The sequence below is a fragment of the Cylas formicarius genome, unplaced genomic scaffold, assembly GCF_029955315.1.
Source record: "Cylas formicarius isolate icCylForm1 unplaced genomic scaffold, icCylForm1.1 PGA_scaffold_10__41_contigs__length_53128322, whole genome shotgun sequence".
NCBI classification, from domain to species: Eukaryota; Metazoa; Arthropoda; class Insecta; order Coleoptera; family Brentidae; genus Cylas; species Cylas formicarius.
In genome coordinates this window covers 42,189,075-42,216,761 of record NW_026844214.1, presented here as the reverse complement: position 1 = coordinate 42,216,761, position 27,687 = coordinate 42,189,075, and the positions used below count along the sequence as shown (strand labels likewise).

General features: G+C 37.2%; 1 protein-coding gene across 1 annotated transcript; it reads left to right on the top strand.

Annotated features, from left to right (window-relative positions):
- Positions 1-301: 301 nt before the first annotated feature.
- Positions 302-27,367, top strand: LOC132705961 (serine protease filzig). The gene is made up of 8 exons (XM_060676958.1): positions 302-870; positions 23,295-23,483; positions 23,535-23,844; positions 24,012-24,320; positions 24,376-25,691; positions 25,751-26,122; positions 26,176-26,411; positions 26,633-27,367. Exons 1-8 carry the CDS (start codon positions 780-782, stop codon positions 26,795-26,797), a joined length of 2,988 nt encoding a protein of 995 aa, XP_060532941.1. The 5' UTR covers positions 302-779; the 3' UTR covers positions 26,798-27,367.
- Positions 27,368-27,687: the final 320 nt, after the last annotated feature.

The following is a 27,687-nucleotide window of genomic DNA, read 5'->3' as shown; positions in this document are numbered from 1 at the left end:
TATTGTCCATAATTTTGCTGTAAATTCTAAGACTAAATAAGCAATTGATTTTCTTTAAACCTCAAGACCAAAACCACCACTTAAAATATGAAGAAACTGCTTATATTTTAATTAGAAAAATGAACTGACATAATTAAAAGTTAATGATTTAATCATAACAAATACGTTGGTGCGGATAACACGAGCCGTACTTGCCAAGGTCACTGAATGCCGATCGCTTTTAACAGTCCATCTTTCGCATCTACGTCAGGGTAATCTCGGACCATCGTTCCGCCGCGTCCATCAAACCAGACCGCGAAATACTGTCGTTACTGGGCCGGTACGGCTCGTGAGACGAAAGCGTCGAACAAAAGGGCAAGTAATCCCTGCGACGATAGAAATCGTGCGTGACAGGTGCATCGAGAACGCGTCGCATTAGGTGGTACCATTTGCCGCTGCCGGTCGTACCGCCGTCGTCGCGGAAGACCCGCTAACGTGCCCCACTGACCCAGAAATGTGGCACTGCTGACCAACAATGCCCGTATCAGTGGATGTTCTTTAGTCTGCCCGCGGTACCACCCGTGACACACGCGGTAGTACCGACGACCGAAATATACGCGAAACTCTCGCCGCTTTCTTCTTGATGCTGACATCGTCGCCGAGACAGTACCCAGAAATTGACGACAGTTCGGGCAGTACCATACCGGTATATCGATACGTTATCGCGAGCCTAGGATGCAATTTAACGGAAAAGGGTCGTGAAGCACAGTGTTTAATTTTCGAGTTTTTACCGGACGACGATGAAGTGGCAATACTGTTTCTTGGGCCTTGCTTGTCTGGTATTGGCGGACAGTACCGCGATCCGTCAGGCAAAAGGGGTTAGTAGTAGGGGTGAGTATCGAAAGCGATCGAAGTTTCCGGGACGCTCGGTTCTCTTCAGAAAAGGTATTTTTGATGGGTTACCGGTATAGCAGTATCGAAAGTAGTTCGGAAACTATTCATGAATAAACGGAAAAGAATCTTTTCCAAAGTTTACTGCTAAAAAACGCAAAATCTAACTACTTACCAGACCAGAAATGTTGTTTAAAATCTCAAATCTCAGTCCATGAAGTCATTTCACGTACTTTAACTACTTCCTGTAGCCAGTACTGAAACGAATATAGGTTTTAGAATTTTATTTTGAATTTCCCTCAGACGATGAAGTATGTTTAAGGATAAATGAAGATAAGAGGCTGTTTAGTAAGCGGAATAAACAAAAATTTCGGCCTGAACCACTTTTATCCCCACCTCTCAAAGCGAAACAAATTATCTCGCCGAAAGAGTGGAAAGACTTGTGTATTTCGATTCATATTTATTCATCAATTATCCGATCTCTTTCGGATAAAATGTTATCTCGGTCGTTTTCCTCCTCGGTTGGTGAATTCCGATTATCGTCTGCCGATCAAGAAGGATGCGACGACATCACGATATTCGCGACGTTCCAGTTAAAAACGGGTCTATCACGGCGTCGTGCGTTATAAGATGGGCAAACACACACACATCCACACAATGTAAATATCGGGGTCAGTATACCTGCTATATGACGTTTAGACAGGAATGTGTAACACGACGACGTAGGTATTATTATTTAACCGTAAATTTACTCCAAAAGTGATGTTAATAGACCGCCTCGGTAGCCATTAACCTGCCTAATAAAACAACGGACGATCGTTAATTGTCGGTATTAGGAGCGGAATACCTTGAAAATGATCTCTGATTAGACGCGTTCGGTCAGCAGTAGCATCGAATACTGTTCGGCGCGTTAGACAGGGTGCTCAGCGAAGACCGAGACCGCAATGACGACGAATTCCTAAGAGTCAAGTGTAAGTGTAAAGTGACGTCACAAGTCATACGGAAATTTTTTTAATATATATTACTGCTTGACGAAAACGCCAGGTCTTTGCTCATATTTTTTGTATAAAGCTTTTGCTATGTAACATAAAACGCAAATTAATAGCGGTTTGTTTTATAACTTTTTTAAATTTTATAAATAAATGTAATAAACCATACCAAAAAAATAGATTTCATAAATAATTTTGTGGTTGCAGTCTCTACAATTTAATCAATATATTTATGTTTAGGGTGGTCTATATAGAACCCACAATTAAGTCATAGTCCATAAAAAAATATTTATTCGTAAAATCCTAAAATCTCTTAAAAAAAAGCGTAATTTAGTCGATGACCACAGACCATATGAATCCAATTTCAAATCTGATATGTCAAAATTGAGACTTTCTTCTTTCTCACTGGGATAATATTGGTTTGTTGAGACATACTTTAGAATAAGTGACATTAAAAAATTGAGCTACTGCCTAATTTCTGGGTTTTCATTGTAATATGTTTAATAAATAATTATAATAGTGTTGTATTTTAAGCCTGTTAAATCATATCTATTTTTGCGTATTTTTGTTGTTGTTTATTTTTACGTTATTTTTATAACTTTTAACTTTTTCATTTGATGACTTAGATACCTATAAGATGTTTCCATATTGGCACCTATTATTTGGTAGCTTCAGAGTGATAAACTAAACCAACCTGAAGTGTGATAAACACCATCTTAGTAACGAGTTTCGTTTGACACACGCGGAGGCACTCCTTAATGAACAAGCGACTGAAGAAGTTTATCAAACTGTTGCATACTATACTTTTTCTACAACCATTAGTTTTTGGGTACATTTTTGCACAACAGCACAAACGTATTTATTGACCGAGACCGTCTGAATAGGCAAACATCAAAACACCATGGTTAAAATCTACCTGTAGTTCCCAAAGCCATTACCAAAATACCGGAAACAGCCGAAGTCGCTCGTCGTTAACGAAGCCGACGTTTTAAAGTGACATGTTGCGCACGCTGGATCCATGCATAATTGGATATTTTAAATTAGGAAGTAGAAAAAAATTATGGATTTACATAGTTTTTAAATTATTAACATTTTTGATTTGTTCGTTAAGTTATTGTGCCAACTCTTGTCTTGAATAACAATACAAACTTGAATAAATGTTTTAAATAGCAAAATCGAAAATATGATTAAAAAATATTGGAAATTTTTTTAAATTATGCTTTTTTACATTAAATAAGTAATAGGTTCCTGTTCGTATTTAATGATATTTTTATATTTTGGACACGGCGAGAAAGAAAATATTTAAAAAATTGGTTAGTTTTGGTTAGTTATTGTCGAATCAAGAAAGCTGTTCCATTTACTGGATTTATTGGAAATTACATACACGTTCAACGCTAAACATAAATATTCCGACATTTTGCATACTTAACCAACCTATAATTCTCATTAAGTGATACGCCATGGACAAACTAAAGCACCGATCTGTCATTTATTATGGCGTCTAAAAGCACGATCAATTTAAACGGACGAAGAACCAATCAGAAGAATTTTAAATTGTACTCGTCATAAAAAAAAAATGATATACGTTAGTCGATAACGACTTCCTTTCGTAACGCCCGACCATTTTAATGTGTTTATTTGTATTTTCTATGTTAGTAGGTGATTGCGTTTTGAAATTTTGTTTCGCGTTCTCCATTTCTCGTACATAACAATATTTGACGAAAATTGCGTGCAATTTGGGTTAGCCATATTAATTTGGTGAAAACTTAAATTGTACTAGCAATTTAAAAAATACAAAACAATCGTAGCGGTCGCAGTCAATTTTATCCAGATTTTTGTTACCAATATTGTTTTCCCGTATGACCATTCGGTACATATTTAGCAATGATGGTCATATTAAGGGAAAACCTCTTCTATTTTATGAGACATTGACACTAGAAACAAAACATAAATTCTTTAGCCTGTGTGAGAGACGAACAAAATATAACTATTCGACTAAATTGCTCCCACCAAGTGGCTCGGATCCGTGGGGAATAAAGCCGACGTGGTAAAGTGACGCTTCCCGTACTCTAGATCGGTGTGTAATTAGGTATTTTACCGAAGGAAGTAGACAAAGTCAGTTTCGTATCCGAGCCACATCGGATATTTCCGCTCAGCTGTGCTCCGCTCGTACCAAATAAACTGGTGACTCAAATGCCGTTTATCGCACTTGTTGCATAATATAGTATTAATAATTTAAACGTGACTGCTTGCAAATGTCAAAAATTCCAAGGCATGATCACTCGCCTATGGAACATATGAATAAAATTTCAAATCTGATACATTTTTCCGTGTCGTAGTAAACCAAATGTTAATCGTGTGCGTTTAGAATACGATCTATAGTTGAACACGTCACAAATCGCTTTTCCTTTGTGCACAGCGTCTTTGCTCCGAACTGAAAACGTTATACCTAGCAATATCAGTTCGCTATGATTAGCTCGTCGAAGCCGGAATGCCTTGGCAAACAGGAAGTCAAAAGAACGGGAGACTTACAAGACAACATACCAAAACAAGGATTAGAAGATGGCTTTTAATGGGCCTGCCGGTAATTTTCATTAAGCTCTCGCTTGTCGCTTTGAACTTTGTTAGGAATGAAAACAATTCGATTAATTATTCCGTTCGACGGAATGATGAATTCGATGTCGTTTTTAGATGAAGCGCCCACGTTCCGATCCGCTGGGAATTGACGCAATTCCGTCCCATTTATCGTAATTGCGGAAAATTAAGTTTTTGTAGGAAATTTACGGAAAATACGTAAATACGTTTTCGGTTTAAAATGATACAAAGTTTTTTATCTCATCGTTCTTTCGTCCAAATAAGAGAAAATATGCGCCTTCAGTAGCCGCAACAAATTCAATAGGTTTGTGTTGGTTTAAAAATTAAAATCGGTATAATAATCGAATTGCGTTAAACTGCATGCGCGTGAAAAGTAGTTGCCCATCCGTCGACTGCCAGGATTTATCTCTTTTTGCTGTGAATATGGAATAACACAACGCGTTGTACTTTTGAAATTAAAAAAAAATACCATCTATTTGTTCGTAAAGTTTAAAGCGAATTTATGTGTGTTAGTTATAAATTAAATAAGGAGTTTGTTACCAATTGTAGACATACAAGCCTTAATACAACATTGGGTCAAGTGAACTTAAAAATAACGAACCATAAATATTTTTTATTATACAATAAAGGAAGGTAAAATTAAAATAAATAAGTCAGAGAATACTAAAATTAATATATTAACCTAAAATTGGAGCATTTCAATTAAAACCAACTGGCCATGTGCGATCTGATTCCAAAACATGTACCTAGCGTGGTGGAATTGACCGGTCAACTTTATTTATGTCGATTGACCTAAATAATTTCAAAGTATCGCATAAACACATAATAATTTATTATAAAATACAGATTATTATTAAATCATGATAGATAACACTCTCACAAATAAGAAGTGGTCAATTGATCAACCCCAACACTACGCATGTGCAAATCGTCTCAGAACGGTTTCAAAATGAATCCACTACAATGTTAATTTTATTGCGATCGAAAAGCCGTCCCCAAAATATTTGTTTACGCTGTAATTGAAATAAAAATTAAAAATTACGCTCGCAATCAAAAGCTATGAGATGCCGCTCTGACACAAAAAATACTAAACAATAGAAAAAATGCTCTATTAATTGGGAAATAAGTACAATTACACATCGGAAATTAAATTACGTCAAATTCAAATACACAGATAAGAACTCGAATAAAAATAACGAAAATTACATTTGGTAATAACGTCGAACTTTCACGGCAAAATAATAATAAAATAATCAAGTTAAATAAAGAAACTTTTAAAATTTAGAAAATAATTTAAAAAAAGGACTATTTAAAAACTTTCGCCGTCGCTGTCGTTAAAGAAACATCTGCAATTAAGCAAATCTAGATTGCAAAATGATGGGGTCGTTTGCAATGCCGAATACATGTTGCTCGATCTGGAGCAAATGTGTATGTTAATCGCTATTTTGTTGTCGTGACTTTCTCTCTCTACCTCTCCCTCTCTCTCTCGGGAACGAATTAGCTTAATTTCTGGACAATTTGCTCGGCCCCACTTTTTAAGTTATTACACGGTCGGCTAATAGAACATGTACTTCCGATCAGAGATCATTATTGGACAAGCATGTCGCGAAAGAGTCGACGGACGTACCTACTTAGCAAACGATGTTTCTCGGATAAATAGCTTTAGTCACTGTCAGACCACAAACTGGCGCAGTCTACCATCGACTAAGCGGACAGGAAAGAGAGACACCCTTCTCTAAAATACCAAAAAGCAGACGTAACATAATACATGAGCAAGACAGTTTGTCAACGTATATTGAGTTAAATTTATAATTTACCTACGCCCTTTTGAATATCTAGGACAGCACTGAAAGCATTGTTTCAACCCGTTTCACGTCAAAATAGAAACAGCGCTACCTTCCTTGTTTATACATCTATGTAATTAGAATAATAGATTATATATAAATAAAAAGATAAAAAAATAAATAATGGCTTTATTCAAACCTGTTCCAACAGTTTAGGTGATACAGTTATTTAAAACAAAACAAAACAATAAAAAGTTGTTAAATCTAAAGTGTAAACAAGAGAAAATGGGAGAAAAGAAAATGTAAAATAATTAAATCTTCATACAAAAAATAATTAAAAACCCATACATTAAAACTTTCTGATTTCTCACATCAAGGTTGTCGTATTTCCCAGATTTTTTATGTTGGATGGGATTTTGTTATAAGATACGCCATTGTAGCAAAAGGCCTTTGAAACAGAGTTGTTTAACCACCCTGTCGGGTCAAATACGAAGAAGCTTTATTTTTTGTAAGTTTATTAAAAAAAAGGTTCATAGTCATGTTATATAGTTACGTTAAGTTTAGTAACCCAGAATTCTTCAGACTTACCGATACTGGGTCAAACTTGCGCAGTCCATAGTAACAACGTATGGTATAAGTTTTGAAGCCTTTGAAGGATCTCTTTAATTAGTTATAGCTGGCCAGTTAATGATTCCACAATGAGCGACTTTTGATAGTATAAGACTGTCACCAAAGTGAAGATATACAGTTTTACTTAAAATATATATTTACTCAAATTTAAGCCTTTTTGTTTATAATACAATTTTTGAAACATGAACCTCCAAATCGATAAGCAAGTCCAAAATTTTACGAGACTGTAAACTCAATATCTTTTACTCACTGAAAATAAATATGTCAAAGTTATCATAACTAACAATAATTACATTGTTGCTTTTAAAAACCACAATTTCTGTTTTAGAAATTTTAGAAAAACTCCCTTATCCGAGATTTTGCCATTCTATATTTTAATTTCATCAATGGAATTGAATAAATATTACTTTATATACCAATTATATAAATAATTATTAAATTATATATTATACCAAAATTATATATTATACCAAATTTTAATAGGCTGTTTATTACTTGAACAGAAATAATTTTCTGATGCAGCTTTTGGGCTTTACTGATATCTTAAACCCCAACCGGAAGAACCGGGTAATTTTTAATTTAGATAATGATAAAGAATATAAACGTTGAGGTCTGGAGATGAATACGGAAAAATCAAAACCTCTTCCAATAGGAATCGAACAGACGTTCAGCTGGATGATAACAAAATAATTTCATCTTGTAATTGTGGTATGAACTTCGCCATAACAAGGCAAATAGTTAAAAAAATCAGAAAGAGGATAACACAATCTAGAAGAACGATTTGATGCCTAAATAGTATATCATAGAATAGGAAAAAAGAATAAATCTATTAGTCTCTTATCAAAAGTAGGTTACTGTATGGGACTGACATAAAATAGAACTTTGAGAGCGTTGATTTTATTCAATTGATATATTTCAACAATATTTTAACAATGATAATTATAAAAAAATGTGTGTATCTAGTATACAGAAGCGGACAATGTTAGTTGCAACTGCACGAAATAAAAAAAATCTTGTCTCTCCTTTAATGTTTAACCTATCATAGACTATCAGTCACGCGATATAAACATATCTTAAATTTACCCCGTAACCCGATTGTCGATGGCAGTCGAATTGACGGAATAAATTAATACCGATTTGACCTCCAACAGGTCTTCACAGTTATCTTCCTTTCTACACAGTCGCGATCCGTAACTTTATTTGAAATTTAAATACGCCATCGGTATTGTTTACGACAATTATCATACACAACACAGCCGATGATTAACAATTTTACAGCGTACAGTTACCTGCGTTTCGATTCTCATCGTTCGGGCGAACTGATGTTCTACTAATAAGAAATCGATTTGAACTTCATAACGAACGTTCGGAGTGTACAAGTAAAAAAATTTAGTTACCAAGAACTTTTATATTAGGTATAGCGTAACTTTCACATACACAGATTGCTCATTTTTTCATGGACGAGGGCATTTTGGCACATGGATTCTTGATGGGTCTTTATTCATAACACTATTAGTTGATTTTACTATTTATTTAACTATGTACTTAGTTGTTATTCCACCAATATTATAAAAATATGTATTAAAATGTTTTGTCAAACTTAAATTAGAGAGCGACTAATTCGAAATTAAGAAGATATAATTTTGATTTCGACTACAATCATTGGAGTGAATTATTTTCCGAGATAATTTGACAGAGAAATAACTATAAGAAATCTATCAGACCTTATTTTTTGTGACAAATGCATATCCAATATAGAGTAAAACTGATGATCCTGAATACATGAAAGAATAGTACAAAAGACAGTTTAAAAATACAAATTTTAATAGATAAACAAAAAAACTGCAGTAAAAAACAATATTAAACTCACTACTGTTATTAATTATTAATTAGACTTAAGTTCAGAATTATTTATAATGTTCGAAGCTGATATCCAATTATTAATTCACATGTAGACCACGTCGCAGCAACTCGAACGGCGTTATAAACATGGCGTTCCCATACTCAATAAAATGTTTCTTAGTTCGTCGATATCGTTGCTGGTGCTCTTGCATCAAACGTCTTTTTAAGCTGCCTTAGCGCTTGGACACTTTGGAAAATGCAAGGCCACGGCATAAACAATGCATAATTCGAATTTATGTTGCTTGTTTCAGATTCAAGTCATAAAAACGAATTGCAGCATGTTCTTCTTCTTAAGGTGCCTGTTCGTTTCGAATGCTGGCTATTAACTTGGCTATTCTACTCTTGTCGACTGCTGAAAAGTCCTATGGTTGTAAGAGAGAAACATTTTCTCAGATTGTGGAGCTCCGAGATTCTCCTCCGACCTAGGCCTCTTTTTCCAAAGACCTTACCCTGCAGAATAAGCTGCTGTTCGTTGCGCATAATGTGGCTTAAATACTCCAGTTGTTTATGATTTCGCATCCCTTGTCCATTCTGCGAAGAACCTTATCATTGGTGGTTTTATCAACCAAGGAAATTTTTAGGATACATCTATAGCACCACATCTCAAAAGCCTCTAGTTTCTTCATATCCTCTGTCTCTGTAAACACGTAGCATCGGAGCAGACAGATTTTAGTTTTTAGTTGTAGAGAGTGACTTTTAAAAATGTTGTTCAGTTTGGTAAATGCTGATCTAGCCTTTTCTATCATTTGTCTGATTTCAACCGACTGATCTCAACTGTCATTCCAAGGTAAACGTAGCTTGAGACGGGAATTATTGGTTGTTGATTAACCAGTAGTTGTCTCGGTGGTATATTATTTTTGCTGATAACCATACATTTCGTTTTTTTTATGTTAAAGTCAAGGCCACACTCTTTGCTGGAGTCTGCGATACGTGTAATTAGCGCCTGCAGACCATCCAAGCTATCCGCGAAAACGATAGTATCATCTGCGTACCTGATGTTATTCAACCGCTCACAGTTTATGAATATTGCCTCATCAACGTCATCCAAAGACATATTCATAACGTATTCTGAATAGAGGTTAAAAAGTAAAGGGGTTAGCACACATCCCAGTCGAACCAATCTCTCTATCTTTATTTCCCCTGTTAACTGGTCTTCGATTCTGACAGCTGCTCTTTGATTATAATATTATGATTATTCTGAGGTCTTTTTCATCTAGTCCGACCAACTCTAAAATCGACATCAGTTTGTCATGTTTTATTCTGTCAAAAGCATTCTGGTAGTCGATGAAGCAGACATGTATCTTGAAATCCCTGCAGCGTTGGAAGAGAACTTGAACCGCGAAGAGTGCCTCACGTGTGCCTAATGCGTCTCGAAAGGCGAACTGTATGAGAGTTATGCGTTCCTCACATTTCTTCCAGACTCTCTTATGGATTATTTTTAGGAAAGTTTTAAAAAGGTGACTCATTAAACTAATAATTCCATAATCCTCGCACTTTCTAGAGTTTGGTTTTTTCGGCAGAGCGATAGAGGTTGACTTTAACCAGCTTCGAGGGACTTTTTCTTAGTTGTAGATATTATTAAATATTGTTGTTCGCCATTTTATTTATTCCTCGTCCATTAGTTTCAGGAACTCCGATTAAAAATTGTCGGAACCGGCTGTTTTACCATCCTTTGTACATTTAATGACCGTCTTTACTTCTTCGTACATGATCGGGGGCCCTGTTCTGTATTCAGCATTGGGTGGAACCCTGTTACTGTCACCTTTAAAAGTATTCTCTACGTCGTGTTTCCAATGCGACTTTAGTTGTTGTCCATTATTGTAGTAGCGGGGTGTTTTCGGTTTATATATACCAGCAGCTTCCTTGACTTTTTGTGCAGAGTAAACGAGTCATACTTATTCTCTAGAGCTTCAATTTCACTGCAGCATTCCTCTAGCCATCTACCTTTAGGTTTTCTAATAGACTTTTTTATCTCTCTGTCGATTTGATTATATTTGGTGGTATCCCTAATGTATGTAATGTATACATGGATTTTTCTTTACCTTTTTTGGTTGCAGAAATCCATCAACTACCTCCTGACTGATTTCTTCGAGCTTCTTGATGTTGCCTGGTATATTGGACTCCATTTCCGTATAGGTAGTTCTACTCTTTATGTGTTGTTTTACGTTGTTCTTTGTGTCCTCGTTTCTCAGCTGCCGCAGGTCAGGCCTTAACTTTTTTCTGTTTTATCCTCTTTAATTTAAGTTTCAATGCGGCAACAAGGGATACGTTTTTACTGAGGTCAATGAGTTCCTAAATCTTTTGTTAATCAGGATATAATCGATATGATTTCATACCAGGTAATCCGAGGAGTGATGTGGCGATCTTCAAGTGTACAGTTGCCTTAAAGGTAATTAAAAGAATGTATTGGTGTTTTTTTTCCAAAGAAACTTCCACAGTCTACTGTAATGCTTTTCACAAAACTTCTGGATTCTTCAGAGCTTGACTGAAACTGTTTCAGTCAAGCTCTGAAGAAGCCACCAGGATGATTGGCGAAACATCAGCAATTTCGACTAAGCAAAAACCGATGCAGGAGGAATCCAGAAGTTTTGTAAAAAGCAATGTATTAGTGACTCAACGTTCGTTTCGCTCTTCTAGTCCATAGAATCCTATAACTTCTCCACACTTTCCCTGCCCAATTTTGCCGTTGAAGTCTCCAATGATTAGGGTCATATCTTCTCTGGAGAAACTCTTCATTGTCTTGTTTACATCATCATAAAGCAATTCAATTATTTCGTATGATTTGTCTGCTGTTGGCGCGTAAACTTGTATTTTGTTTGTTTTGACAGGGAAAGAATTGATTTGAATGACTATTATTCTCCCCGATATTGGGGTGAAATTTGTAGCATGTTTAGTGATGTTTTTATTGAGTACAATCCCCACCTAGGATACCAGCCGGTGAAATCGTATACCTGATTGCCTCCTCGAATTTTTTGGAGTTGAATCTTCCGTAAAGTCCTTCTTAGCCTCAGTCCAGTAATGACACAGCTGATGTCATGCTAGTTTTGGTCCGCCGCGGGTATTTTATTTCCCCGGTACCCATAATATCTGCTGAGGGTTCCCCTAACGGCCACCTGGGGAGGAGTCCAATGGGGGACTAGCGATCCCACAGGGATGCAGCTTGTTATCCTACTTAAAAGGAAGCAAGCATTTTTTTAAATAGTTACTGTATTGGTTTCTGATATTTATTTTTGTTAACTTACTTTTGTATTAAAGAAAATGATAAGAAAAAAGTTCTATGCCGCGACGTCTTTTTTTAGTGACATTTCTGAATGTTGGCCAACTGAAAATGACTAGGAAATTGTATCTGCAGGTGTGATTTAACTTCGCATTATTCTTGTGGATCGACTTTAATAAAGAAATCTAATCAAAATCCTCAAATTCAAGCCAAATCATAAGTGGAGTCGAAAATGAAATTATCGCTTGCACGAAACAATTCAATTAAAAAAGAAAAAAATCAATTAGCTGATTGAAACATGGTCTCAAGTGAATTCAATCTACAGAACTGAAATGGTTAGTTTTGGTTACTTTAGATGTTCTGTTTTTAGGATCATAATGTTATTGTGTGCCAATTTTAGGGTTAGAATGCATGCATGCATTTGCATCATTATCTATATGTGAATGTAAAAGATATTTAAATAGATATAGACACTCCGGGTAGTTTCATGTTATTTTTGCATAGCAAGTTTGCTTCTATAAGTATTTTCATCTACTTCCGATGTTTTCGCGCCGTGGCTAGACAAACCGTCAGGATATTTTAAGTATTATGAGATGGAAACCAGAACATCGAATCAGAGTTTTCGCACTATGGCTAGATCGAGGATCATAATGTTTTAACTCAAGATGCAGGGCGATGGCTTGGACTCTGGGCTATGATATTGTGATCAGTTCGTGCAAATATATATTTCGTTATTGGCAATCCGTTAAAGTTATTTTTCAAATTTAATTACATCCTTTATTTTCGGCGCTCGGGTACAAGGAAATCAAAATATCTACCATCTGGTACGAGACCCAGCGGCGGCGACGGAGAACGGTGAAAGTTCCCCCGGTTGACGGATTCAGTAAGAGTTTGCGCGCGATCATCGTTCGCCACATTTTTCTTACCAATAACCTACTAAGTCGGACACTTTTTCGAGGTTTTTGTGCGGCTCGTATATTTACTCATCGGTCGATAAGAAACCTTAGTGAAAGTTCGCTGCGACCGCCATTTGTTTTACGTGATTCGCATTGATACTTTATTGACCGAACGTTTTCTTTTTTTTTTTGGGCCGCATATGTTTGCCGACGACGAAACCCGAATCCGGAAACTCCTCAAAAACCTTCCAAAATAGGTGAAAACCTGAATGAACAATTTTTGATACTATGGGAGGAACTCAAATCCGTTCAAAAATCCCCAAAACCCGCTTGAAAAAATAAATTAAGTCTTTTTTCTCTATAAAATAGTTTGAAAATTATCACAGATAACTTTAAAAATTACTGTTACTCTCGCTGATACCTTAATAATCAATGAACGCAGTGAAATTATTTTTAAATTTTCAAAAAACAGTAAAAAAATATTAATAGTATATTATACCACAAGTGCGGTAAACGCCATTTGAGGCAGTTTTGAGTTAACTTGGTACTAGCGGAGCCAGTGTGAAAGTGACTTAAAAAGTTTACCGAACATGTTGCATACTATCCTTTTTCTAGGATCGCTAGTTTTTGGATACATTTTTGCAAAACAACACGAATCCATCCATCGACATGAGCGTCAGAATTGACAAACATCATCAAAATTCACGAAAATCTGCGAAAACATCCGATCGCTCTCATACGCGTGCGGTATTATCTCGGAAATGCCCGAAGGGGCTCAGATCGGTGGGACAAGAAACTCACTTGGTAAAGTGACGCTTTCCGCACGCTAGATCGGTGCATAATTAACGGCATTTGACTCACGAGTTTATTTTGCCAGGGGCTGAGCGAGTGCTTAATAAACGAGTGAGATAAAGAGTTTACCAAACGTATTGTATACTATACTCAGTGAATATATTCGTACTATTTTGCAAAAATGTACCCAAAAACCCGGAGTCATAGAAAAAGTATAGTATGCCGTTTCTTAAACAGGTGTTCCGCTAGTACCAAATCAAACTTACAAGCAAAAAAAACAAACAAAATATCAAACACATCAAAATAAAATTAACCAAAACTAACCAAATCAAATTGGCGCGTGAAGTGACGTTCATCAAATTTATTGCATAATACACTATTTGCTCTTTTACGCTGTAAATGTAAATAAATTAATGATTTCCTTTTTCTACACCCTTATTCCTCAATTTTTATTCATGCCTCGAGTGCTTTTTTATGACATTAAAATTACTTAATTTTAAGTTTAGGAAAAAATGTCACATAAAAAAACCATAAGAAAGCAGCTCTCGGATATCGAGGCCCCCTTCAAATGCGTGCTATGAATGGAAAAATGGAGGGACATCAATCATGTCCCGACAAAACTGAAAAATACCTGCGGACGCAATCGTCATAAATCTACCCTTAACTGAGGGACATCTCCATCCACCCAGGGTCGACATCGGTTGTAGACGTTATTGGACCCAAAAAGTCATTTAAAAATGCGACTTTATTTTGTAGATAGATGAATAACTCTTTTTTATTGGTTTGACGTTAAATGGTAAATTCTCTCATAAGTCGTACGATTTATTTTTTTTTAGTTTTTGATGCAATCTGTGTAGCACGCGGCCCAATTCGATTCATTATAAATACTCACAAAAGTTGATTAGATAAGGGCGGTTGCATAGATTTCCATCATCAGTACCGTTTTTTACGCAATGTGCCAACTGGTCATATAGGTATCTCAAATCATCTTCGGATTATACCCATTTGGATAGAGAAACAAGGAAACGTCGTGCAGGCTCAGTAACTACTCTGTTTCAGTTTACAACCTTGTACTATGGTCTGTATTATATAATACGACCAAAAATATAGTGCATGTAGTGCTGTGACGTTTTAAGTATTTTACAGTACCTTAACCGCGAACCTTCGCAGGATCGTGGTAAAACCCATCCCAATAGATGTTTATTCTGTATTGAGTAGATCTTGCCTGAGATGGACCTTAACGAATATTTGTAGAAACTTGAAATTTTTATTTGAAACGTAAATGGACCGTTTTAAATTTGATTCAACATTGATACTGCGGGATGTTTTCCAATAAGTAGAAGCGTTTACTTTAATAGCAGGTGATATGTATCGTTCTTAAAAGTTTAATCTAAGTTGCAATATGTTGGTATATACTACGGAGGTATTTGACTGTGATCCTACCAGTAAGCACGTATTTATGCACCTGATTCTCGAGCTTTGACCCTGCGATGCTGTTTCACTAGATAGTTCCAATGGTAAGGGTAAGTGCCTGTACTCTATTTATCTTACAGGTGAATTGGAAAACAATGATTATTGTCCTGTGTGCCTGTCGATTAACAACATTCTTCTTCTTGAATTTTTGTATCTTCTACATAGTTCTTCGATTTGTAAACAACAACAGTCTTTTTTAAGGCTATAGATTATATTCGCTATAGATAAAAGTACGTCATAAGAATACAGAAAAATATTTATTAGAATCTTACAATTAAAGATGTTTTGAAGGTGCTTGTTTTTTTAACACTTTAAAATGTGGAGACCTTAGTCAAGAGTCAAAACCAGAAGAACTGCATTAGTTGTGCCAAAGAATCATTGCGCACTATTTTGAAGAAAATGGATTTTCACTTCCAATCAATTAATGAACAAGTGCTAATGGAATTTCAAAGAATTTCGCAATGGAGGATGGATTATGAAATAGACCAATAGTGATTTAGACAAGTGTATACTAGACGTGGGCCTTCACATGGAAAACGCATAAGAATTATTCGTGCTGGGTCCAAAAATGGTTGGGTGAAAGATGCCTTATTTTAGTCTGAAAAAAACGTTAAAGATTCAAGTGTGGATTACCATGAAAACATGATCGCGAGAATATTTGAGGACTGGTTTGAAAATAAACTGTTGCCAAAACTATCGCCAAATACTGTTATTGTGTTGGATAATGCCTCATATCATTCAGCCCAAATTAGAAAATTCTAAATACTTCTTCAAATGAACAAGAAGATTTTCTATACGAAAATGATTTATATTTTGAAGAGAGCTACACGAAAAAACAACTTCTGAAATTATTAAAAATAAAATACTCTAATAAAACTACAAAATCGATTCGATCGCACAACAAAACGGACATGCAATTTTGAGATTACCCTCTTATCATTGCATATTTCACCTCATTGAAATGATTTGGTCTGAGTTGAAAGCGCATATAAGAAGAAATAACACTGCACCAAAATTTAGTGGTAGTACCATTCACGTAATTCGGCGAGAAGTAGTGAAAATATCAGTACAAAGCTGGTCTAACTGTGAAAAACGAGTAATAAAAAAAGAAAATATTTTGGATATTATGTATTATGTATTATGTAGAATTATAATGAAGTAGAACGTCATAAATTGTTGCTTTTTACTATTTCTTTATATACATGTTTCAAGAATTGCTCCACAAAAAAGATTGAAAACATACTTATATCCCGCTTGTTAGTGTAGGTAGTAAATTCCTAGGACGGTCCTGGAATGGTTACGGGCAAGGGTGCTCGGCAGGATGTTTTATAAGGAGCTGCCGTTTTGGAGTATTAAGCAGCAGGCAAAGTTAATCACGGGGTCGGTTGTAAACACACTATATTTCTGGTTGAAGTATACGATCATGAACTCATCGGCTAGCGATTTATTAATTTCGAATTGCTTTAAATTTTGGCATAAGAAAAAAATACAGGTTTGCAAGAGCGACACAGCGAACATAAAATGTTTCGTTTTGCCTTTGTCGCGTGGCTGTTTCAACTGGTTCACTGGAACTCGATTATTTCCGATATTCAAATTAAGAACGTAAATGCGCGATAGGAGAAAGCACGACGAATTACTGACGACATTGAGTACCTCGTCGTGCTTACGAAATTGATTGAAAGATAGCGGCGATTGTTTTATTTACACCGCGCCGGACATTTCGTCCGAAAGCGAACAGAATAAACCTAATTTCTTTGGTAATGAAACAAATCTAAAAACTTGTACGTAAAATAATTAAAATTTCGACCTCTTGAACAGCTGAAAAATCATATATCCTCAGGCTCGTCGGATGGTGTGAGATGGATCTTACTATTAAAATCACCTTTCAGTACCATTCAATTTTATACGGCAATGACTTTTCTTCTGTCAAATTTAGCAAGGTTGAAAGGTACAGAGTTATTGTGTGGTATCTCAGTGATTATTGGATATAGAGCGATGCGGTTTTCCTAATGATAAGCTTGATTTTCGTCAAGATGCTCTATTTGAAACAGTCCCTACAGGAAGAAACAAAAAATTTGGCCATTTCAGTTTCATCGCGACCGCCTCCGATCAACAGATCACGAAAAGACATCGTGTTTTTATAAACACCGTGTATCGTAATGAGATGGTGAAAACAGAATCTTAGAGATCATTTTGGGTACTTCGATTTTTTGAAAAAGATGTAGTTTTTAAGATACAAGCTGAAGTTATGCTTGTTAAAAAGGAACACAATATGTACCCTTTTCATACAACTTTCAAAAATATCGAAGTGCCTAAATACGTTTATATAAACCACAATGACATTTAAAAAGATATGCTAATTTTGCATCTTCATTCTATTTCAATTAACGGATTACTATTATTGGTAATAATATTATTATTATTTCTTTAAAATACGAGTAGAATTAAAAAATGGTAAATTTAAATAAAAATGTTCAACCTACTTTGCAAAATATAGGAATTATTCATTGCGCATTGTTATATAGTGCAAATTTTATACAAAAGATACCTATAACAAGCGAGAACGAGATTTAATGTTTTTAACAAATAACCCCACAGCATTCAACACAAACATGGCCGCTGACAGATCGTCAATAAGTTTGGATAGACCTCATTAAATGTTCTATTAAAACGAGTTAAGAGTGTGGAAGTCGCTGTTTAGGAAGAAAATGGCACAAAGTGCAAGTTGATGGGTTCAATTTATACAATAACCATCAAAAAATGTTTTGTAATTTTTGTAATTTGGATTTTTTTAATAATAAAATAAAATTATAATATGGTAGAAGTATAGTTTCTAAAATATAACTGGACAATAATTATAGATTTTTGAAATGCGTATAAAAAAAGCATTAAACACACATTAAAAAACACAACGTTAGCTTTTGTCTTACAAATTATATATTCTCCAAAAACTGTGATACTCCAATGGGTTCTACGGAAAAAGCGTAACTGAAAAGTTTTTTCTGTTTCTCCCTGTATCTCAGAAACAAAGCCAGCATAGTAGTTCGAAAACCGCATCACTCTATCTGGGTTTCCCCACGATAACAACGAAAGATGGACACACCGTACCGGGTGTCTAATTTTTGATAGTTTTACTGGGTACCTCGCTTATTAGTAAAGAGAGAGGGATGCGGCTTTCTCGACACTGTGCTATTTTTTCGATGTCACAAACAAAATTTTCATAGCCCTTTTGATTTTTGATATACGAGATGTTTCAAGAAACTTTGCATTTTGGGACACCCCACGTATCTTGGTTCTTCTAAAACATGTCAGAAGCAGAAATAAATGGCATACTCAGATTTCTTCTATCTGCAACTATATAAACCAAAATTATATATTTTTAAATAGGTCACTTTGTGTATTTTTGAATAATACATTGGGAGTTTGTCAAGAGCATCTCAAAAATATATGAAACTCTACGGTGGCTTTTTAGTATTAGTATTAATTATTTAAGTTTAGAAAAAAAATCGTTTTCGATAGCCATGACATGACTTAAAAATTTATCAATTTAATTTAAAACAGACCAATTTTGGTAATTTAACCTAAAAGAAATACACATTTTTATACTCTTAATATAATAATAATAGAAAACAATGAAACAATGAACTGAATTAATTATTAAAAAAAAACTTATATTGATGGTTTATGGAATTACATCGCAACTGTTGTCTTATTGCATTTAAAATATTAAATGACCGTGTGTTTGTACCTCTCTAACGCTATTTCAGTGACATCGCTCAATTCTGCCGTTGATTGGTACTGGACGGTATAAATTTTATTTTGTAGATATCCCCGCAAGAAGAAATCCAAAACCAATAAATAGAGTGACCTAGGTGGCCATCTTATCGATCCTTTTGTGCCAATCCAGTGGCCGAGTAAAGCAGTGTTAAGATATGCACTTATAATTCGGGCAATGTGAGCAGGGGCTCCGTCTCATTGCAAATATAAATTGTTACGTTTCTCCGAGAGCGCATCGCCATGCCTTCAAAGATATTATACACATTGTTTTTCTCAGTTTTCATGGAATATTAAAACCAAACCGTTCCGGTGGAAATGTTACATTCTGATTTTCTTGACATCAAAATCTTGAATTTTGCCAATTCAATATACCAGCATCCGTGAAATGAGCGTCGTTGGACGGAATTTTTAAAATTATTTTCAGAATTTACTTTATGTAAATACCAATTGCAGAACTTCCTTGGGCGCTGTGCGTCGCCAAAATGTAAATTTTGCACCAGATGAAATTTATATGACTTGAATTTATGTTTTTTAAAGATCATTTAAACCCATAATTTAATAATTCCGACAGAATCTTGCACATTGCTGCAAGAACTACTTGAATTGGATTGGAGCAAATAGATTAATTTCATCAATCTCCTTAATGCTTTCTCAAAATCGATAACGGTAGGTAGCTGACCCCCATTGAAGATAATTTCCGAACGGTTTAAGCTAGACGGTCCAAATTTTGCCCCTTTCAAACAATCTACGGAATGCCCAAGATATGTGGAAGTGGCCACTGTCATACCTCGGCGGCCACCCTTTTTTTCAATTTTCGACTGTTTTTTGGACATCGCTATGGAACACGCTGTGTCCGAAATTTGAAGCAATTGACTTCAAATTTGGCACATATATGCAGCTATGCAGCCTAGCGTCGTGACGGAAGCTATACAAACTGGGGGTAGGGGTAGCGTGGTTGGGAAGTATTTTAAAAAAATTGAAAATCGCGTTTACAAGGGTCCAAGGAAAAAGTCATTTCTCGAAAACCGTTTATGCAATCAAAAAATTTCTTTAACCAAGAGATCCACCTATTGTACAGGGTGTTCAATTTATTCCGTGCTGTATTAGTAATTTATCTACTTCAAATTTAGCAAAGAGGTAGAAGTTCACACTGACATTTAAACTGTTGAAACTCGGCGCTATCAAATATCGGGAAGTTTTTTTTTTTGGTTATTTTGTCTGGGAGAAAAAAAATATTTTCCTGAAAACCATTAACCCGGTCGGCAAAATTCTTGAACCCAAAAGACGCTGGAGATGCGGTACTATAAGCATTTTTTTCGATTATATACAGCGTTTTCCAATAATAGAGAGACCTTGAAAATTGTTCTTTTCCAGAGTAAATTATTTACCGTAAATCTAAATTTGTAGAAAATAGGGCTACAATTTTTAAATTTACGATTTTGGTCTGTCACATACGTTGCTCGAGATATTTGAAAAAATCCAAATGAAATTCGCTTTTTCTCGCACTCAATCTCGACGCGATGACGTCATTCACTATTACGACGTACTGCAATTTCAGAAAAGAATTATTTTCTCGAAAAACATTTACTCTATTGGAAAAATTCATGAACCAGGAAACGCGGAAGATGCAGGGATATAACCTCTACTTCGAATATTTTTTAAATTACACACAGGGTGTTTCGTTTTGGAGCAAAAATTCTAAAAAATCCTTAAAGATAAGATAAGATAATTTAGGCAGTATCGCAAATTGTGTTGCGAGCTACAATTTTCTACTTACGGTTTTTGGTCCATCAAATAGGGTCCGCCAGATATTTGGAAAAAAAATTATTTACCAAAGTACCAAAGCATTAACTTTAAAGTTGGGCGAGACATGAAAGCCCTTTATAGAAGGTGCATGCAGAATAAGATTACATCGATTTTGCGAAAGTTCCATAGTCATCCGGAGCAGCACAATAGAAAAACAATGCGTCTTTCTTGAAATAGAAATAAAAGCCGCATAGCGACTTTGTAGGCTGCGTAGCGTCTAGCGCAGAGCACTCGCCTCGCACAACGGCGAGCTTGCGAAAACAATCTTTTTTTCTTTGGACTGGGGTTGACAAAATGTTCCATGTTAAATTAAATTTGATTGTAATGTTTAAAGAATTCTTTTTTGCGGCTTATTTTCTTTGTGCATATCTAGAAGTAACAGATAATGACGATAAACGGGAAACAGTTTTCACGAGAAAAAAAAACAATAATGCAAACCTGTTTAGATAGACTTCTTCCGCATTTTCGCTAAACTGAATAGAACAAACTAGCTTATTTTACTTATTTTTCATAGTTCTCAAATTTGTTACTGGCTGGGATAGCTGATTTTGACCTTTTAATTTACAAATTAAAAAAAAAATCCCAGGGTTCTGACAGAAACTCAAGAATATCTGTATATGACAGGTAGTATTATTTTGTTTTTAAATAACTTGTCATGTCAAACTAACCAACAACTTAAGTATTAGGCTGAATATTAAAAACAACCATAGATTTTTATATGTTTTTGAGATGCTCAATATACAAATTGACCAAATTAAAAAATAAAAATTTGGCTTATTTCTCGCAAATAATTGAAGATAGAAAAAATTTAAGTAATTCATTGAAGTCTGCTTAGAAAATGGCAACAAAGCAACTTTTTACTTCTTTAATAATCTTTAGAACATCCGAGATCCCGTGTCCCAAAATGCAAAGCTTCCAAAAACATCTCGTATCTCAAACATCAAAAAGACCATGACAAATTCTGTTTGACGCATCTTTTGTTTCTCGAAAAAGTAGCACAGTGTTGCGAAAACCGCATCCCTCTATCTACCTGGTACAATAAAGCGATCACTATACAAATAAATTACAACTTTTGAAAATCCGCGTCTTTTGCCCGCAATCTATCGTCACACGCATCACCTGCGATGTTGCCAAGTGTAAAATTCCCACACGCGTGTGCGTGCGAATTGGGCCATGGTCTTAAAAACTATCGTTAATTTTATCCGTGCTCTGTTAATCCCGCGATTATCAACGCAGTTCGGGCGCCTTTTAACGTGAAAGTAAATAAAAATATTTCGCGGTTTTTCGGGTTAAGCGCGATCTCGCTTTCGTTGTCAATTTCGAGCCGGCAAGAAGAGCCACATGAAAGCGTCGCAAATTTTGGCCACTTTCTACCGGATATTTTAGATTTTAGATATTTTAGACTTAAAGGAGATCCGGCAATCATGAAGTTCTGAAAAGCATCGCTATAACTTCGTCTAAGTAAAACTTATTACTGTAAAATAGCATTTTTAAAAGGAAAGTGCTTTGAAATAAAGTTTGTAGAAATTTAAAGCAATAATAGCCAAAATAACAGCATGCTATGCTCCCATCCAATTAATGCATGAAACTTGTTTCGAGTGGGCCAGGTGACGTCACTACCGCAGCACGCGCTTGCACGAAACCGGCGGTAATAAATCGTTAATGTGTTTAATTACTGTTGCGGAAGTTTCCCATCCAAACAACTTTGGACAAAAACAAAAACGCAAGCCACTGCCTGACCGCGACTACCACCTCAACAGGTCGCGGAACGACATCGTTTATTTATAAACCCAGACGCGCCTCCCATAAATATTTAAAGGGGAGATTAAAAGGACCTGACAATGAAGATTAGGATATCGACCAGCGAGTTAGTCGGTCCGCATTGGCAGTTTGATAATTCGCCAGCGATCACGGTGGGCTGATCGTCTAATCCGTTTAGGGACGACGGGTTTTCAATTTACACGCAGCTTTCCGAAAGCGTATCCAATCGGGTAAGGTAAACAAAATTTCTCCGTTAAATACGCGCGCAGTCACTAGACCAGTCGGCGATCAAACGGAATGCGACTTCAATGGAGCGACACCGCAGCAACATTAATTCGATCGGTTTCAAGAACATTAATAATGTTACAATTAAATCATAATAATGTAGCAAAATATAAACCGCAGAGTTAAGAAAAAATGAATTAGAGAGAAGCTTGAAGCATTTCGAGCTAGCGAAACCTATACAAAATTTTCAAATAAAAAATACAATTAATCATCGACATTATAAAAACAAGAGAAAATGTTGTCGTGTGCAAAGACACATGTCGTCTAAGGTATCGGTGTCTATTATGGGTTTTGTATTTCGATATCTTGCTAAAATACAGAACAAAATGTAACGACGTTTTTAAAGCCGCTGCTGCAACACCGCAAGTAAACAATTTTTTTGTACGGTCGTGTGTTCTATGCTTGACTTTGTTTTTGTAAATATTCATTTTGCTCTATTCTACTCCACAACTGCTGGTTCATTTTGTAATATCGAATAAACTTTTTTAATCTATCTCATCTGAATCTGTAATTTCAGGTCCACGAAAACTATTCGGCGGATACCGGATAACCCCTAAGTACTGCGCAGCTACCCTTACTCATCGAAACTCCACAGGCGGTCCGACCGTGTGTATGTTCAACCACGAATGCCTCCAAAGAGACGGTCTAGTGGTGGGGGCCTGTATGGATGGCTTCCTCTTCGGCGCTTGTTGCCAATTACCGCTAGGTGACGATTTACCCTCTCCTTAAAACGCATAAAAAGCAAAGCCCTTTCCAGATTCATCGGTCGGAGACCTAGTGGAATACGATCGCATTTCCATACCGTCCCTAGAGAACGAGCTCTCCTCCAAAGTATCTCCGACCACTCACAGGTCGACCCCAGGGCTGACGGATATCACATCAAGTGGCGTGTCGCAGATTACCGCCGCTTTACTAGGTGGGGGCAGTCTCATGCCGACTGCCCAAGATAACACTGTGATCGAGATTAACGGACAGGACCACTGGACGAATACGGGGGTAACTCATCCCCAAGCTGCCGATACTATTGTCGATAATGCGGACAACGAAATCAGCGCCACCTACTTCAGGTAAACAAAACTGAAAAAAATAGCAAGCAAATTAGCCGTCATTTTTTATGTAATTTTTTTCGAAACCAGTGAAAATATTTTTAAAGGTCTTTTTGGGATAAAAAAATAAATCAAATCAAATTCTGAGAACCTTTAAAAGAAAATTCAGAACACTGCCTTTCCTTCAGGCCCACCTATCAGCCGCAGAACACGATCTACACGACTTCCAAAATGGAAGCGTCCACTACCAGATACGCCGACACTTACCCCCCGATCCTTCAGATATCAGTGTCGAACGCACCTATAGGCTACACACCATTACCCACTTTCGAGAAACCAGCGTTCAGACCCAAACCTCCCAAACCTACGGACGAAAACTACGTGCTTGTGCCGACCATCGCTCACGAAATCCAGAACAAGACGCCACCGATAGACTCCATAATCAACATTTTGGGCCAGCTGAATCGGACAACTACTGGAAAACCAATATCGACTTTGTAAGCGCCTGACATTTCATGTTACGTCACTTCTGATTAATTAAATCCGTTGCAGTTCCTACGCCAGCTCGAGTTATATAACAAGACAACCGTCTCAGACAACCAAGAAACTACCTTCAACTTCTTACGTGTTCAGTACGACCATTCCGCCGAGAAGAACGACCGAAACGACCGCACCAACTCCCGCGAAATACACTATCAACAAAGAGGACACCTACCCCACCACCAATACCGGTCTTTCAACATCCTTTGTCTACTTATCGACATTCAAGCCCACGAAAACGCCTAAACCACCATCGACGAGTTACGTGTACGACCCAAGCTTCAAGCCCACTAGGACACCCAAACCACCATCTACTTCCTATGTGTATAACCCCAGCTTCAAACCGACCAAAACTCCCAAACCCGCAGCTCATTCGACCTTCGCCAATTCTCCTGATGCCTTCCCGGGCTCTTCCACACCCTCCTACGTGTACGGCACCACCCCTAGTGTGGTTACCTCTAACATTGCAGGTCCTGGATTCACTGTGACGTCACAACCCGGTCAGTATTCTCCTTTTCCTAGTCCAGCTCCCACTGTGATTGTCCTCGGCCCAGTTTCCGGCGAAGGCGGTACCGTTTTTTCGTCCACGCAACCCCAGCTCGTCCCAGTGCCCACCAGGTTCCAGAGTACCACCACGACGAGACCGCAGTTGGGCGCTCTCCCTCAAAGAAAACCGGTGAACCAGGTTACCATTAATAATCATGTCACGCAGAATATCTACAGCACGCAACGGCCGCAGACAAGCAGTACCAGCCAGGACCTGCCTTCTCCGACGGTACTGATCACGCCCAAGCCGACGATTTCCTCGTCCTTGGCTCCGTTGACTGCGGAAGATTCCGAAGTCATCGAGGTGACCGCTCAGGATGAAATGATCAATTTCCCGCCGGATAGGCACCCGAACTTGAACATCTCGGTACCGCTTTATAGCGAGGATGACATCACAACACCCAGCTTCGTCGAGAGTGACGAGATGAATGACAAAGTGGAATCTTTCGTCAACGAGATCTTAATCGGCCTCCAAGAACCTTTCAACGACCTCAAAAACATAGTGTACAGCAACAGCACGCCGTCCTCTAGCGCTACTACGAAGAAACCAGTCAAGAAGCAGGGCACCACCACCAAAAAACCTGCTACCAAGCCGAGCAGCATAAAAACTACCACCAAGAGACCGGTTACTACTAAACCGGTCACCACCAGAAGACCTACCACGACGGTACCTACTAGAAAGCAGACCACGACTACTAGGAAACCCACTACGACGAAAAAAAGTCCAACTACTACTCAGAATTTGATCGAGTCCACTCTTGCAGCCCAGGATTACAGAGACTGTAAGTAGAGGAGAGTTCTGGAAATGAATAAGAATAACGACTCAGATTCCTTCTTCTAGCATGTGGCGTTAGACCTCTAGTCAAAACCGGGCGAATCGTGGGTGGCAAAGGAGCCGTCTTCGGTGAATTCCCGTGGCAAGTGCTAGTTAGGGAGTCCACATGGCTCGGCCTCTTCACTAAGAACAAGTGCGGAGGTGTATTGATAAGCGACAAGTACGTGATGACCGCGGCTCATTGTCAGCCGGGTTTCCTCGCCTCTTTGGTCGCCGTCTTCGGCGAATTCGACATCTCCGGAGACCTAGAGAGTCGAAAACCGGTCAGCAGGAACGTGAAACGGGTAATAGTTCACCGCAAGTACGACCCGGCGACGTTCGAGAATGACCTCGCTCTCCTGGAGCTGGATTCCCCCGTCAAATTTGACGCGCACATTAGTAAGTGGTATTCAGAAGGGTAAAGAGGGGAATTGAAAACGTTGCACTTGTAGTACCAATCTGTTTGCCGAGAGACGGCGAAGATTTTACTGGCCGGGTGGCCACCGTGACTGGTTGGGGTAGATTGAAGTACGGCGGAGGAGTACCGTCGGTACTGCAAGAAGTGCAGGTGCCGATAATGGAGAACCACGTGTGTCAGGAGATGTTCAGGACGGCGGGCCACACAAAGGTCATAATGGAGTCGTTCTTGTGCGCGGGTTACGCCAACGGACAGAAAGATTCTTGCGAGGTGAGTGGCAGGATGGAGAAGTTAATTATGTGCTTCAGGCTTCTAGAAAAGTGATTATTATGTGATGTTGTTAGACCAAGAAGATCTATGACATAGCGTCGCTTATTTGGTTACCATAATTAATAACTCATCGTTACTCATTTCCCGAGATGACGCAAAAACTATTAGTATTGCTGCACTGAATCACATAATCAGCCTAAGGCCACCTATTCGTGTTCTAGGGCGATTCTGGTGGCCCTTTGGTACTACAACGTCCTGACGGGAGGTACCAGCTGGCCGGTACCGTGTCCCACGGGATCAAGTGCGCGGCGCCATATTTGCCGGGGGTGTACATGAGGACGACGTACTTCAAGCCTTGGATAACATCGATAACGGGAATCGAGTGAAGTGTTTTCGAACGACCTTTAATTGATGACAAAAAGTTTTGGCGCGTTTCGAACTTTAGCGGACGCCGTCAGGAGTTGCGATGTTACGGACGTTTGGGCAAAGTTCAGATTAATTAGCTTCGACGCGGACAGATACTCCTGGGAGATGTTAAACGCATAGGAGAGACCTCGGTGCTAAGTTCTTATCATGAACATTAAAATTATATAATTTAAAGAATAAAACACGTGGTATAACCTAACTTTCTTCCAGAAGCAAAGCCTAATTTTAAGACGAAATTATAGTAAAGTTCGCTGCACATATATTTCTTAGTAAAATTATGATTCGCATAGAGTCGCATTTACTAATATTCTATTGGGCCTCTCCTGTGGTTTGATGTTCGGTCAGCCATCTCGCCGAAGTTGACATACTTCTGACATTACCATAGAATGTAACTTATATATGGTTAGCACCCGTAGCTGACCAAAAATGAATCTTGGAAACCAATATCTTGATTTCGCGGTAAACAGACAACCTTTTTGATATAACTTATTACAGATTTTATTTATTTAAATTATTGACGTTATTTATAAGCTGACTGTAATATATTTTATCAATAATAAACTGGAGATTACTTTTTTAAACCAAATTAGATCCTATTTTTTTGTACAATACTAATTTTTTTTGGTTATTATTAATTATACAAAAATACACTGAAATGATATTTTTCTTTTTGAAAAAAATTGACGATATAATTTGCAAACTTGACGGAAAATCGAGAATTTGTAGATTTTTAATAATTAGCTCATATATTTGAGCTTTACATTACAGTCCAACTTAGAAGCGAAAAATCGCTTTCATGTGTATATGTTTCTCACCTTTTAATAGTATATTATGCAACAAGTGCGATAAC

Bases quoted from the DNA above. Each gene is read 5' to 3' on its own strand.
- LOC132705961 (XM_060676958.1), top strand. From the start codon at position 780: ATGAAGTGGCAATACTGTTTCTTGGGCCTTGCTTGTCTGGTATTGGCG. The intron at 871-23,294 runs GTGAGTATCGAA...CTGTAATTTCAG, and splicing joins AAAAGGGGTTAGTAGTAGGG to GTCCACGAAAACTATTCGGC. The intron at 26,412-26,632 runs GTGAGTGGCAGG...TTCGTGTTCTAG, and splicing joins GACAGAAAGATTCTTGCGAG to GGCGATTCTGGTGGCCCTTT.